General features: G+C 49.1%; 1 protein-coding gene across 3 annotated transcripts in view; it reads left to right on the top strand.

The window, feature by feature from the left end:
- The first annotated feature begins 6638 nt into the window (after positions 1-6638).
- SAMD11 (sterile alpha motif domain containing 11) overlaps positions 6639-14229 on the top strand; it is a 174538-nt gene continuing 166947 nt past the window's right edge. The window contains exons 1-2 of one of the 3 annotated variants that reach the window (XM_050931403.1): positions 6639-7201; positions 9422-9513. In XM_050931403.1, coding sequence (XP_050787360.1) covers positions 6730-7201; positions 9422-9513 — 564 coding nt within the window. In that variant the 5' untranslated portion in view covers positions 6639-6729. Of the gene's footprint in view, positions 7202-7754; positions 7812-9421; positions 9514-14229 lie in introns of those variants that run through there. The other 2 variants (XM_050931404.1, XM_050931405.1) reach the window with 2 other exon arrangements.

Below are 14229 nucleotides of genomic sequence, written 5' to 3'. Positions count from 1 at the left end.
CCTTGCTCTCAAAGTGCTTGGCTGAGAAGGAGCATTTGAGTTGATTGATTGATTGATTGATAAATGTCATTTGGTAGCTTTTCACTTGCTGCTTGATACAATAAACTCGGGGCCTGCTCCTGCTTCTGTTGAAGTCAGTGGAGATTTGAATGGAAGAAGGATCATGACCTTTGATGCTAACATTTTTGAGATAGGGACCTCGGGTGTGATTCTGACCCCACTTCCCCCAGTGTAGCTACACTTCAGTGGAGTCATCCTTGATTTTAATCAGTATGCAAGAGAGGAGAATCAGACTGCTTGTCTGCTAATATGTCTGCACAGCACTATGTCCATCTGTGGCACTTTTCAAAGATGGCACTCTGTCAATCACAGGTGCTGACTTTCCAATGTGCTGGGGGGTGCTTGACCCCTGGCTCTACCCCAGGCCCCGTGCCCACAGCACACCTTCCCCCAAGGTCCTGCCCCAGCTCCACTATTTCCCTCCCCATTCCGCCCTCTCCCCCAAGCGCACCACACCCTCACTCTTCCCCCTCCCTCCTGAGCCTCCTGCATACTGCGAAACAATAGATCGCAGCGGGTGGGAGGTGCTGGGAGAAAGAGGGGAGCGCTGATCGGTGGGGCCTCTGGGCAGGCGGAAGGCACTGGGGGAGAGAGGGGAGCTGATAGGAGGGTTGCCGGTGGACGCCCTCAGCACCCACCACTTTTTCCCCATGAGTACTCCAGCCCCAGAGCACCCATGCAGTCGCGCCTATGCTGTCAATACATTCCAACTTTCTGGTGCTGTAACTGTGGAATTCTTCGTGTGGCATTGTCTAATGGCATGCAAGGCTCTCAAAGCTACCGACATAGGTCAGTATACCCAGTAAATGATAATGCAAACTATCTGGGGGGAGGGGAGGGAAATGCATGCCTTGCCTGGGGAGTTATTGGATATTTAGAGGGTGGGAGCAGATAGTTTGGAGATAATATCTTCGGCTTTCACATAAATTACTGCCCTCCCTCCTCCACTTTATTCTCTCAGAGCTGGGAGTACCTAAGTCTTTGGGTTAAGTCTCCTGGCTTACAGATGACTTTTCTAAGGAAGGTGAATTTGGAGGAGGTGTTGTGTGAAGAGAGCTTGATGAGGCGAGATCTCCTTATGCCACACATGCTGTACCAGGCTGTTCTTGGGAAGGCACGCGAAATGCACAATCAGAGTGAAATGTGTGTTAGACGGGGGCGTTTGCAGTGTACAGGTTCAGGTTGGTGCAGTAACTTCACGTCAGCGTTGATCCTCTTTCAGAAAACAGGAAAGGAAAAAATCTTATTGTATCTATCAGTGATTCTTTTTCATTCCAATAAATTGGTGTAAAAGATCGACCAGTCTCAATTGGATTGAAAAGGGTAAAACCCAGCATTCCTCTGTCTCTGTGTGTGTGGCAGGGGAGGGGTGGGCGGGGTTGAACAGCAGAACCCTTCTCAATGTCTCCACACCCCGTTCCCCAGAAGTCCCACTTGTGCCCTGCCTGCTGTTGCTCTTGCTGCCCGGCTGTCAAAATATCTCCCATAATGAAGCAGTCTGGCCTGAGGCTAACATTACCTCCAGTACCGGTCTCACTGAGCCTGACTCTGGCAGCACTGCTGGGCTGCTCGCATGCTGCAGTGAACACACAGCATCACATGGCAGGGCTACACCTGGCATGCAACAAAAGATGAAAAAGCCCAGTCTTGGCTGTTAGACAGCCTGATGTCCTCTGGGGCAGGCAGGAAGCGGTGTTATGGTTATTGGACTGGTCTTGCTCCTGTCTTTCAGTAAACACAGGGCAATTCAATAGCATGTTTCGGGGACATAGCTGGTGTGATACCGTCAAGGTAATTTTATGGAGACGACCTGGGGAGAGGAATGAAGGAGAGAAGGTGTTGATATCTCTTTGAGTCACAACTCCAGGGATAAATATGGGAATGGTTCTAATACTCTGCCTTTCTCTAGCACTTCCCATCCAAAGGTTTCAGAGCACTACACAGTCATTAATGATGTAAGCATCACAACTCCCTTTGGGGAGAAAGTGTGGCCCTGTGGTTAAGGCACTGTCCTACGACTCGGGTTCTGTTCCCTGATCTGTTGTAGCCATCATGTGTGATCCTGGGCAAGTCACTTAGCCTCTCTGTGCCTCGGTTCCCCATTTATGCAGTGGGGTAATAGCACGGCCATACCTCACAGGGGCATTGTGAGATTAAATATTTTACAGATTGGGAGGCACTTTGAGGTCTATTGATGACAAGTGCTATATAGGAATTATTAGAGTTGGGAGACTTGGGTTCTACTCCCTGCTGTCCCAGTAATCTAATCTGTAAACTCACGCACTTCACCAACCCATCTGTGCCTCTGTTTCGCCTCGCACCCTATTGTCAGTCTTGTCTATTTAATGGAAGGGACTGTCTCTCACTATGTGTGTGTACAGGGTTTAGCACAATGGATCCCTGATCTCAGCTGGAGACTCTTAAGTACTGCTGTAATACAAAGAAATAACAACAAACAGTTAAACTAAAGAAAGTATTATCCCCATTTTACAGATGGGAAAACTGAGGCCCTGTGCATGTAAATAACTTATCCAAGGTCACGCAGGAAGTCAGTGACAGTCAGTGGTCTCTTTGCCTCCAGTTCTGTGCTTTAAGCACAAGTCCATCTCTTCTTATAACTTGGTCTACAATATAGCTAATACATTGCACTTGTCTGGCACATTTGATCTGAGAGAGAAATAAAAGTCCCTGAGCTTGATTCAGCCCTAAGTGATACATTCCAGGATGCAGGGATCCTGGCAGTGGAAAATGTAATATTATTTGTATTGCAATAGCACCTCAGAGCCCCAGTCATAGACCGGGACACTGCTGCGTGAGGTGCTGTACGAACACAGAACAAAAAGAGAGTCCCTGCTACAAAGAGCCTCCTGAGTGGGGATTGCAGGAGGGCAAGGCACCCACAACCTCTATTTCACTGCAAGACCAGAGCTGGTTAGTGCAGCCCCAAAAGTGGGTTGTACCTGCTGAGGAAGGTGCACCTGGAGGATTTCCTGATTCAGTGTAGCCTCAGGCAGCCTCTGCCAGGGGGATCCCTATGGAGCTCTGACCATCCTTTTAAAGCTGACCTCACTTGGTGAAACCTGGGATGATGCCAACAGTGTAAACACTACCTGCCCTCCTCCAAGAATGAATCCCTCCTGCACGCTGCACCCTGCACTGATGCATGGGGTTTTCAGGATGAATCCCGGCCCCAGCAGTGATAAATTTTGCCCCCAGACTTCCAAATATTTTCCAGCTCCTTCGTTTTAGCATTTGCAAGTTGCGCCTTCTTTGTATGTGGTTCTCTGTGTTGTTCTGGTGTGTGTGAATTTGTCAATATCTTTCTGATCTGGTGAATCTCTTTACATTAATCCCTGAGAATTCTTCTGTAGAGGCCAGAGCTGAGCAGCGTCAGGCTTCTCACTGTTGAACTAAGCCATCCAGACAGTTGGACTCCAGCAGGTAGGTGTTCTTGTGCTTTAGTTGAGCTGGGGTGGAGGTCAGTGGGATTCATTCAGTAGTAAATTATGGTGCTTGTGAGAGTGAGAGATGGATAGGACAGGCTAAAGTATAGTGTGTGCAGGCAGAGAGCATATTTCCCCCAGTTCTGCCAGCACACCTCAGGTCTGTGTGGGAGCTCAAAGCCCTGCTGAGCCTCTGCACAACACAACCAAAGTATTTCAGTTGTGGCCTGCAACAATGTCTGCTCTTCCAGGAATGAAACACCTATGAGCAGATAGACATTTGCCTATAGATGTCTTTCCGTATAGGGGCTAGAACTGAGATTGCCACATTCATTTCATTTATGACTAACCCCAGATTTGAATTAAGTTCTCCAGAGATGAAAAGTGAGGGTGCTAATTTGTACTGGGAAAACCCCCTTGGCAAGCCAACTTTTTTTTTTAAGGTAAATAAAAGGTCTCAGAGTTAAGAAGAGTTTTGTCACAGCTGTTTGCTAAGGGCTGTCTGGATGGATGGCAGCACAAGGGTGCAGTTGGGCAGGGTATTCAAGTCTGAATTCAGGGCAGTTGGGTCAGCAGAGTCTGGGGGCTGTAAAGAGGTGAGGTAGTCCTGTGCACCCTCCTGGAGGAATCATGGAGACGTGGTTTCAGTGCATTGCGGTGTGCTAATTTTGATTCCAGATAAGCCAAGCCTACAAAGGTGTTGTAGGTGAAAATTGTTCCAGAGTTTGCATCGTTGGGGAACAAACTGTAGCACTATCCTATGAACAAGGCTTGTGGCCAAATAACTCCAAGAGGAGACTGAGATCTAGCACTTCCAGGTTCCCTCCCAAGTTCTTCCACTGAGACACCATAAGACAGATTCTGCTACCCTTAATTAGGTGGAGTGGTTCTTTCTACACAAGTAGTCCATTGATTATAGGGCATTACCTACAGAGCATGGTACTGTTTGCTGTGAGGAAGGGGGCAGAAACACCCCCATGAGATCTTGGGCTAATCACTTAGGGTCAGAATATGTACCCTTTACCTGCACTGGTGAGCAGCTACAGTGGGACTGATTACTTGTGCGGGTAGATTGCTCCCTCATGCCAGTAAGAGGTTCACAGTCTGAGTCTTGATCTCTTTGGGCTTCAGTTTCTCCATCTGTTGAATGGACATAATGGCACCTCCCTCACGGGTGTGCTGTGAGGCTTAATTCACCCATGTCTGTGCAGTGCTTTGAGGTCCTTCAGTTAAAGAACATTCTACAAGTGCAAAGGATGATTATTATTTAGGAACTGCTCCACCTAGCCCCCTTAACTCTGCTGATGGTTGATTGTCCTAACAATGAACACACACATCTTGTTGGCAGCAGAGCATGTTTAGTCTGGGGTTATCCCTCAGCCCCCCAAATAAAAGGATATAAGTCGATAGAAAGCTTAGAGTCTTTGTTACTGAGGTGGGGTTAAGGGTCCCCTTCTGTCACTTACCTTGCAAGACTTGTTGGGCATATTTAATGTAAAATGCTGGAAATGGATCATTTGATTGTTTTCTCTTCTTGATCACTTATTCCATCATAGCACATCTGTCATCATCAGGCTTCCTGTTATAGTGCACCCCACTGTCCCTTTGCATCCCAGTATAGGGAACCTGCTCCATCCTATACAAGACACATTTACCATAACAAACAAGTTACTTAGTCCTCAATCATCATCTCCTGTGGCTATTTCCCAGAGACTGTACAGCTGGGAAAGAACTCATGGCATGACTAGCATGACTCATAGTTAATTTATATTAAGGTTAATTTATATTAAATCTCTTGCCCCTTGCCTCACGGGGAAGGAAAGATCTAACCTCTCTTTACAGGATATAGATTTTTGCAAGAGAGTCTCTAAACTACTGTAAAACTGTACAGTGTGTATCAAGATAGAGATCTAGAGAAAATGAATATACGTTGTAGTATGTCCTTTTCCCCCTTGTCTTCACGCCCTTAACATAGTAAGTGCCCAGAGGATTTCCTCCCCCCCCTTCATTCATACGGCTGCATCTTGACTTTCCAAGGCAGCACCAGGCATTTGCAACCAGCCCCACACCCTTGTGGCTGAGAGACGCTCCGTTTGGGGCGATGGAGCCAGCCTGTCGTCCGTCGCTAACCCCCCCTCTCCAGGAGTGAGCGCTTGCTGCTTTTTTTTCTTTTGGTGTGTGTATGTGTGTGTGTGTGTGTGTGTGCAAGCGCCTGTGCTGCTTAAATGGGCCAAGTTAGAGAAGCGGCGGCGAAGGGAAATCTTGTTTGGTCAGAGTCTCCCAACTGCACTGTGTGACTTCTGAGAACCTCTCCTCTGTCTGTCTGTCTGTCCCGGGGTGGAGGGGGAGCCCCAGCCCCAGCCCCAGCCCCAGCCCGCCACACGTAGGGACCTGCGGGACGGGGGCAGTGCGCCGGGGGGCGGGTTACGCCATATAGTGGCAGCAGCTCATTAGGAAGCTGGTGGCACGGTTGGGCTTTTATTAGTATTATTGTAGTATCCAGGAAGGGGAACGGGCTCTAATCATAGTAAGGACCGGTCCTTCATAACGCCATAAGCAGAGGCAGCGGCTCTGCAGCTTGCCGGGGAAAGCGGAGCAGCCCCGAAAAACTTCTTCTCTTCCCTGGTCAAACTAGTGGGGAGCGGGGGAGGGTCGCGCGTTGGGACCCACAGCGCTGTCCAGTCGGTGCAAGCGAGGGGAGGGAAGAGAGAGCAGGAGAGGGCAGGGGGCGCGGGTGTAATTGTCATTATTAAATAAAGAAAAGCAAGGAGCCAGGTCTCCTTGGGCGAGGGGCCGTGTGGCGGGGAATCCTCCCGCGTGATAGGAAGGTGGGTCGATCAGGGCTGTGGGGGGATCAATACGCGTTTTAAACCAAAATAATGTCTACGGCCGCAGAGACCTCTCCAAGATGTCAGGTATTAGTCCGGAGGGGCAGATCTCCGAGCAGCACAGCGGCTCCCGGGTCTACGGTGCATTAGCCTCTCGGTGGGAGAGGGATCCCAGACAGCTGTGCTGGGGAGCCAGCGGAGGAGATTTGCTAGCGGGCTCCTCCGGGGGATACTACCCGCCACCTCCTGCACCCGAGCGCAAAAGGTGCTGTTGCTGCTGCTGCTGCTGCTGGCGCATTTCATCCAAACTCCAGCCAGAGCGGGGGCAAGTTGCACCAGAGACATCAGAGCCACTGTGCTTTGGAGAGGCGAGGGCGCACTGGGAGCGCAGCGGCACCATGCCTGCTATCAAGAAGGAGCGACTTGACAGGGAGGAGATGGCCCTGGCTGCCTTTAACCAGCCCATGGAGACCTTACCTGACTATCTGGCCCCTTTAGCGGCCGCTGCCATCCCGGTGGTGACCCCCCACCCTTCGGCTTACGACCAGATCTTTGCCCACCACCACCGTGCCTACCTGGGCTTCCCCGAGACCCACCACCCGCACCACCCCCATCACCACCTCCCCGAGGACCTGATGCTGGAGCGCTTTTCCTCCATCCCGGATTTCCAGCCCTTCTTTGACAACGGAGAGCCGTGCATCGAGGTGGAGTGCGGGGAGAACAAGGCGCTGCTCTACATCAGCAAGTTATGCCAGGGCAGCAAAGGACCCTCCATCCGGTACCGGGGAGAGTGGCTCACCCCTAACGAGTTCCAGTTTGTCAGCGGCAGGGAGACCGCCAAGGACTGGAAGCGGAGCATCCGGCACAAAGGTAAGGGCATGGCTGACATTGCCCCTCGGGTAGGGGTGCCCCTTGGCACGGCCGTCTGCCGCGCACACCCCTCTCCCCAAAGAGCCAGGCATTGTGAAAGCGGGAGAGAGGCTGATGGCGTGTGAGCACTGGCGGGGGGGTCCCTCTGGGATCCCTGCCCCCCTCTTTTTAGTGACACCCCCTCCAACTATCAGATTCCCCCCGATCCCGGGCTCTCCTGCGGGGGACGGGAGCTTGGGGGTCGCAGAGAGGGAGGGGAGGGGAGTTCATCCTGCTGAAGAACTTTCATTCAATGTGGGCAGAGGCTGAACCAAGGAAGGTTGGGGGGAGACGTGTGAGGGGAGCTGGGTCTTGTGCCAGCGCGTACAACTGACTGTGGATTAGAAGCGGGGGAGGGGGATACCCTTGGTGGGGTTTGTGCACTTTTCTCCGCACCTGACACAGCCACACCGAGTGAGGGGAACTCGGGAGGCCGCTGGGTGCGCGGCGCTTCGAAATTGACAAAAGGTTGCAATTGACGAACGGAAACAGCCCAGTAGCCGGCATGGCTTTGGCGAGACAGGGCGGTTGTTGCTCGGGTGCAGGCCGGAGCGGGCAGCGCTGGGGTGAAGTAAGTGCTCGCCGGGGGCAGATTTTTCCTTTTGGGGGGTATGATTTTGGGGGGTGCGTGTGTGTATGTGTGTGTAGTTGCGGTTTTCTGCTTCCGTGTATAGTTGTGGTTGTCTCTGTGTATGCGGTTATGGCTCGCTGTGTGTGTGTGTGTGTATAGTTGTGGTTCTTGTCTCTGTTTAGAGCTGTGTGAGCAGTGTGTGTATAGTTGCGGTTTGTGTGCGTGCGTTCGCGCAACTATGGCTGTCTCTGTAGTTGTTCTGTGTATAGTTGTCTCTCTGTGTGTACAGTTGTGTATGTGTAAGAGTGTAGTTGTCTCTCTGTTTATCGTTGAGTGTATAATTGTGGTTTTCTGTGTCTATGTATTGTTGTTATCCGTGTGTGTGTATAGTTGTGGCAGTGTGTGTGGGTCGTTGTTATCTGTGTATGTATAGTTGTGACTGTCTTTATCGTGTGTGTGTGTGTGTTGTTATCTGTGCATATATAACTGACTGTGTGTATTCTTGCTATCTCTGTGTGTATAGTTGTGGCTGCCTGTGTGTAGTTGTCTCTGTGTTTGTGTACCTGGCTGCATGTGTTTGGAGTGGGGGGGGGGTGAGTCTGGAAGTTGTGAGTGCTTGAAGCAGAAATGTGCCGGCTTGTCACTCTGTAAATGAGGACAGGCGCCTCGGGGAAGGAGGGGGCGGGGGGTTCCTCCAGCCCAGCAGCTGGGTGGTGCGGGACCCCGACGGCTCTGCCTTCTGCTGACAGCTGCCCACCTCCCCCGGCGCAGCTGGACCCGAGCTGGGCAGGTCCTGAACCCGGGGACTGCGGAGAGGAGCGGCTGGTGTCTCCGCAGGTGGAGAGCTGAGGACTTGGCTCTCCCTGAACGCGCTGCATAGGGAGGCGGGGGGTGGGGGGTGGGGGGAGAGAGGCGGAAAGACGGAGTCAGTGTGACATGTAATTAGCTGAGAGCTGAAGGTGTCAGCCCAGGGGTCTGAAGAGCCATTAGGAGGTGACTGACACCTCGCCTTGTTTATTGATCGCCAGAGAAGAGGGGAATAACTCCAGGGGCCGCTCTAATGATTATTATTCGCCTCATTTTTTATCACTGGGCTCCTGGCTGTCTTCAGGAAATCCAGTCCCTCCGGGGTGAGTCAGGAGGACTGAGGTTAAATGGATGGAGGAGGGAAGGGGGAGGGCGGGGGAGAAGCTGTCTCGGGCTGCCTTGTGGTTTGCATTCAATGGCTTCTCCGTAGCTTTTAATTGCAAATCCATCCCTTGCCCGTGTCCAGAATGGCCCCAGGGTGGTGTGTGCGAGGTGGGGGAAGGGGGTGGACATGCGGGGCTGGAGCGCCTGGTTGTTAGGTTTATTAGTCATCTCTGCAGACTGCGAGAACGTTTGTAACAAGGTTAGAAGGCAGCTAATGAGGGCTGCGCGGGTGGTTCTCTGCCCGATTTCTACAGGGTAGAAAGTTCAGTTAAGATACAAACATGAGCCATGCCGGGTGGGAACGGGAAGAGAAGGGCTCTGTGAGTTTGCATGGAAAGATCCGAGCTGCTTTTTCTGCAAAGCCATTTATTTGTTTTAAAAAACCAGTGCTGTTTCTTTTTCTTCTCCTCTGCATCCAGGGAAAAGTTTGAAGACTCTTATGTCCAAAGGAATCTTACAGGTACATCCTCCAATCTGTGATTGCCCTGGGTGTCGAATTTCGTCTCCAGTGGTAAGATTATTGCTAAAATATGTGTTTTAGTCAAATCTCCTCCTCACTCCCTTTTTTCCTATTTTTTTTTCTTTTAATTCTGTAAACACGGAATTGTGATCTTAAAGGGCTAGGGATGTCAGTCACTGAGCCTTCTCCAAAGTGCTGTTTTGCACTGCGAGCATAGCTGCAGTCTTGTTAAATGTCAGAGGAAGGAGGGGGGGTTGCAAACAGAGCAGCTGGGCAAAGCAGTGCCTAACCTAAAGGATGTAATGCAGAGTGTGCATGTATGATTGACCGGGGGAAATATCACAGCTATGCAAACTGCAAATCATTCACTAGCTCCAGCCTCACCCCCGCTTTATGTGCATGTGTGTGTATTTTGCGGAAGGGTAAAGCAACTGAAACAAAGGAAATTAAAAGTACCCACATGTTATGATCAGAATTCTCATGTTTTGCAAAAGGTTTAGATAAACTTGAGAAGGATTAACAACAAACATATCTTGGAGCTACCACCTCCACCCCCTAGAAATTTTTTTTTATAACATTCTCATCCTTGACAGTGATCATTGTTTTTATAGCTCTGTTTTGCTTCACCTTAAACATGGAGTTCAGGGTGCTTTCCATCCCGCATCTGAGTATTTCTTGGGGACTCTTCAAATCTCATTATGTGTGACATCAGGATTTCCATGGAGAAGATGGTGATGTCATAAATACAGAGTGTTGCGGAATCAGAAGTGTGTCTTGCATAGAACTAAGACATTAAAAATATGTGTAGCTGGGATATCTGTGTTCATGATAAAGATACAATTACAATTATTTTCATCAGTTAAAATCCTGTTTGGGTCACACAACTAAACTAAATACTGGAGTTGGAAGAATCATTGTAACTGAATGCATTTTTATAACAAGAACTGTGGAAACAAGTGCAATTCTATATATTTTTTTTAATCCAGAAGGATATTTTTTCTTCTGTTGTCTTTATGAGGTCATACATGGTAAATCTCCGAGAAAGTACAGTATCTTTATTTAGAATCCCAGAATTTAAATGATTCCTCTGTGTGTGTGTGTGTGTGTATATATATATATATATACACACACATATATATATATATATATATATATATATATATATATATATATATATATGCATGTTTAAATGAAAAGTTGCTTAGAAAAATGTTCAGTAAGTGGCCTGCAGAAGTCAAAGCAAATATATAATCTATATTTGTAACTTAACTCTTTGAGTGCATATTGTGCTGTAGCTGTTTACACCGAAAAAGTCATCACAGAACAAAACCTAAAGATACTATTTATCTCACTATATATTTTTTCATTAATCTCACAATTAGTAAGTCACATAGGTTGAAATCCTGGCCCCACTGAAGTCAATGGGAGTTTTGCCATGTACTTTAATGGGGCCAGCATCTCACCTAGGGTAACCAGATGTCCCAATTTTATAGGGACATTCCCAATATTTGGGGCTCCGTCTTATATAAGTGCCTAGTACCTCCCACCCTTGTCCCAATTTTTCACACTTGCTATTTGGGGTTGCCCTAATTTCACCCATAATGTTTACTACCATGAGTAGTCTCATTGACTTCAGTGACACAACTCACAGTAGTAAGCACTATGCTGGGTAATTAGTATTTACAGGTTTGGGCCCTTTGTGCATTTTTATTTTTATTATTGACCCTACAGATCAGAGAGGTTCCTTTACTTTTGTCCATGGATCATGGTGTCTGCAGAGCACTTGCTGGTGGTCTGTTGAGAACTGGCTGATCACATGATGATGGCTGCTCCTCATTTCCAACTGCTAAATTGCATTAAAAAAGACAGCTAAAATGACACTAAATACTTTCCTAAGGTTACGTTTCTACATAAGCAATTGCTGTTGTTGCCTCAGAGATGCTACCTGATTGCAGTTGGGAGGGGAGCTGTTTTGGAGACGATCTCCATGTTAAAATATGGTCTAAATATGAAAAAGTTAAAAAACTTCTGATATCAATGGAAATAGAAGCTCATTTAGTATTAGGAAAGGAAAAGAAAATCTGTCTTGATATGTCTCCCAGCCCCTTCTCCCAGTGAGATGAAGGAGGAAAGGTTCTGACAGCAGAATAATCTTTATTCTGGATTATTTTAGCACAGCAACTGGCTTTTATTTTGTTTATTTTTGTGTAGCAATCAGCGTGCTCTTGGCATAATTTTCCTTACTTTGAGTGTAGATCGTGCTATGAGAAAGCTAACCATTATTTTCGTAAGCTTGTTAAAACCACTGAGTATGTTGTAGTGTTCCAGGAAGACAACCTAAAGTTATTAAGAAATGACTGAAGTGAAAGATGGAGATAATTATTTTTGATGTGTCTTAATACAAGTCCTTTTAAAATAAAATGTTTGTTTCCTTTTTAGAAATTAAAATGTAAAAACAATGTACTTATATAGCATCTTGCATAATAGCGTCTCGAAGCATTGGCAAACTCTCATTCCTTTAGCCTCACCACACCTCTGTGCACTAGGGAAGTGCCATTATCCTCATTTTAAAGATGGTGTAGCTGAAGTACTAAGATGTTTGAGCCCTTTTGACAGCCAGGACAGAAAACATTTTTGTCCCCTTTCCCCTAAAAAAGTCTGAGTGGTGCAGCACCCTCTGAAAGTTGGAGTCTAGGTCGATCACCATGTTTGCCTGCCGTTAGAACCAGCTCTGGGTTTGAGGGTCTGACTTTCACCTGCAGCTCCCAATGACTTGATCTGGATTTCTGGATGCTCAACACCTTGGAAAATCAGGCCCCGATCCCGCAACAAGATCCATACAAGTGGCCTCCTGTGTTCTCATGGAACCCCACAGACTCGAGTGGGATTCTGCACAAACACAGGGCTATACTTGGTAGATCTCATTGTAGAACTGGATCTTAAGTAACTTGCCTGAGGTCACATGTAGGAAAACTGCATCAGAACTAAGAACAGATCCTAGGTCTCTTGACTCCCAGACCACTCTTCCTCTGCTGAAGGGCAACCTTATCGATGCTAACTTTACTCTTCTTTCTACAACCCATCAACAAAAAAGTGACTATCCATGGACCAAATCCCACTTGCCTTACTCACATGAGAGGTTCTACTGGCACTTTACTCTCCTTTGTCAGGCAAGCATGATTTGGCTGGTTCTCTCTCCAGTGTGTACTGGCAGTTTCACATGGAATCTGGAATCCCCTGACAGCGCACTGCAGTATTTGCATGCACTAGATATTCAAAGCAATTATACTAGGAAACAGTTAAGAAATGGGGACAATTTATCTTTCCTTGTCTGATGACTGTGGTTTTAAGAATCAATGAGAGCAGGGGGCTCTCAGCCATCCTACACAGAACTTACTGTATTTTATATTATAGATATAGCAGGAAAGTGTGAATCACACCCGTGAGACCTGGGTCTCTCTGCTATGCTTGTATCAAGAGCATGCAATGAAACTGAGGGCCTGATACTATCCAGGGAAGTTTATACTGCTGGGAATCTGGTGTAAAAGAGAGTGGCCTACTGTCAACAGGAATGGGCCAGCCAAGCTCATGAATAGTTTTTGAAATGGGGCAGAGCCAGCTGCTTAAGGGTGAGTTACTCCTGCTGGTGCTGCAAGTTGAGAGCATAATGGCCCAAACACCTGGCCCTGGCCCCACCCTCTCCTGCAAAGGTTACGTTTAATTTATCCAACCCTTCTACCCTGTCAAATCGAATTTGTAACATCAAGAGCTTTAATCAAAATCAGTGCTTGCTCTCAGGCCCCGTCTGGGTCCTTTTGGGGTCTGCTAAGGGAGGATTGAGTTGGAAAACAAATTGCATATGGCCATGGAACCGGTTTGCAAAAGCAGCTGTAAGGAGCTGGAGATTTTTACCTTGGGCCTGAACCTTTTACCAGCTGCTGTAAAACCGTCAGAAGCAAAATCAGCCCAGCAGAAGGAAAGCAAGACCCCTTCCTCCCCGCCCCCATCTTCTTGGGCTGGGTTGACAGAGGGGAATGTGGCCAGCCATTGCACATGAGCAGACCCTGTCTGCAAAGGGGTCAGGAGGGGTCATTTTTCTCAGGGCATCTCCCGACCTGGAATGTGCCCTGGCCTCCCAAAGAGGATCTGCACAGCCCTCTCCAGTGCATGGGTGAGCGCGAGCGTGTGTCTAGCAACGCCAGACCTAGCAGGCCACTTGGTTGGTGCCTTCGCAGCTAAGGAACCGGGCTGGGACTTCTGATGTGGCTCCCCCCTGCAGGGAGGTTATAGTGGGGGTGCCCCCCACGCCCCCGTATTAGCAAGGGGCAGGTCACACACAGCAGCAGCAAGGAATGCGGCTCGGCTCCCTTCCCCCCCAGCGGAGCCCGGAGCGCTCCCGCTTCCCCCCTCCCCGTCGCAGCTCGTTTGCTGCAGCTGCAGACGGCGGCCGGCGCCTCGGCTAGTTCTGTGACCGACCGCTGGTTTCCTGCGAGGCGGAGGAGGAGCAGCCGCGTCTCGCCTGCTGCCTCGGCGTCTCCTCCCTCGGGCAGCGGCAGCGGCTCCCCCTCCCCGGGCGCGTCTCGGAGCCTGACCGGGGCATCAATCAGAGCCGCGCGGGCCGAGCCCCCCGGGCTCGTGGGGAGTCGGGCGGGGGGTCGCGCCGGGGCTAGGAGAGGGCAGACGGACAGACGCATCCCCCGCCACGGTTTGTGCCTTTCATGGACACAGTCGCTTGCTGGCAGAAAAAAGCTTTGCCATTAGGTGAGT

The sequence above is a fragment of the Gopherus flavomarginatus genome, chromosome 21, assembly GCF_025201925.1.
Source record: "Gopherus flavomarginatus isolate rGopFla2 chromosome 21, rGopFla2.mat.asm, whole genome shotgun sequence".
Taxonomy (NCBI): domain Eukaryota; kingdom Metazoa; phylum Chordata; order Testudines; family Testudinidae; genus Gopherus; species Gopherus flavomarginatus.
The sequence above is the reverse complement of the archived record's forward strand: the minus strand, read 5'-3'. Positions and strand labels throughout refer to the sequence as shown.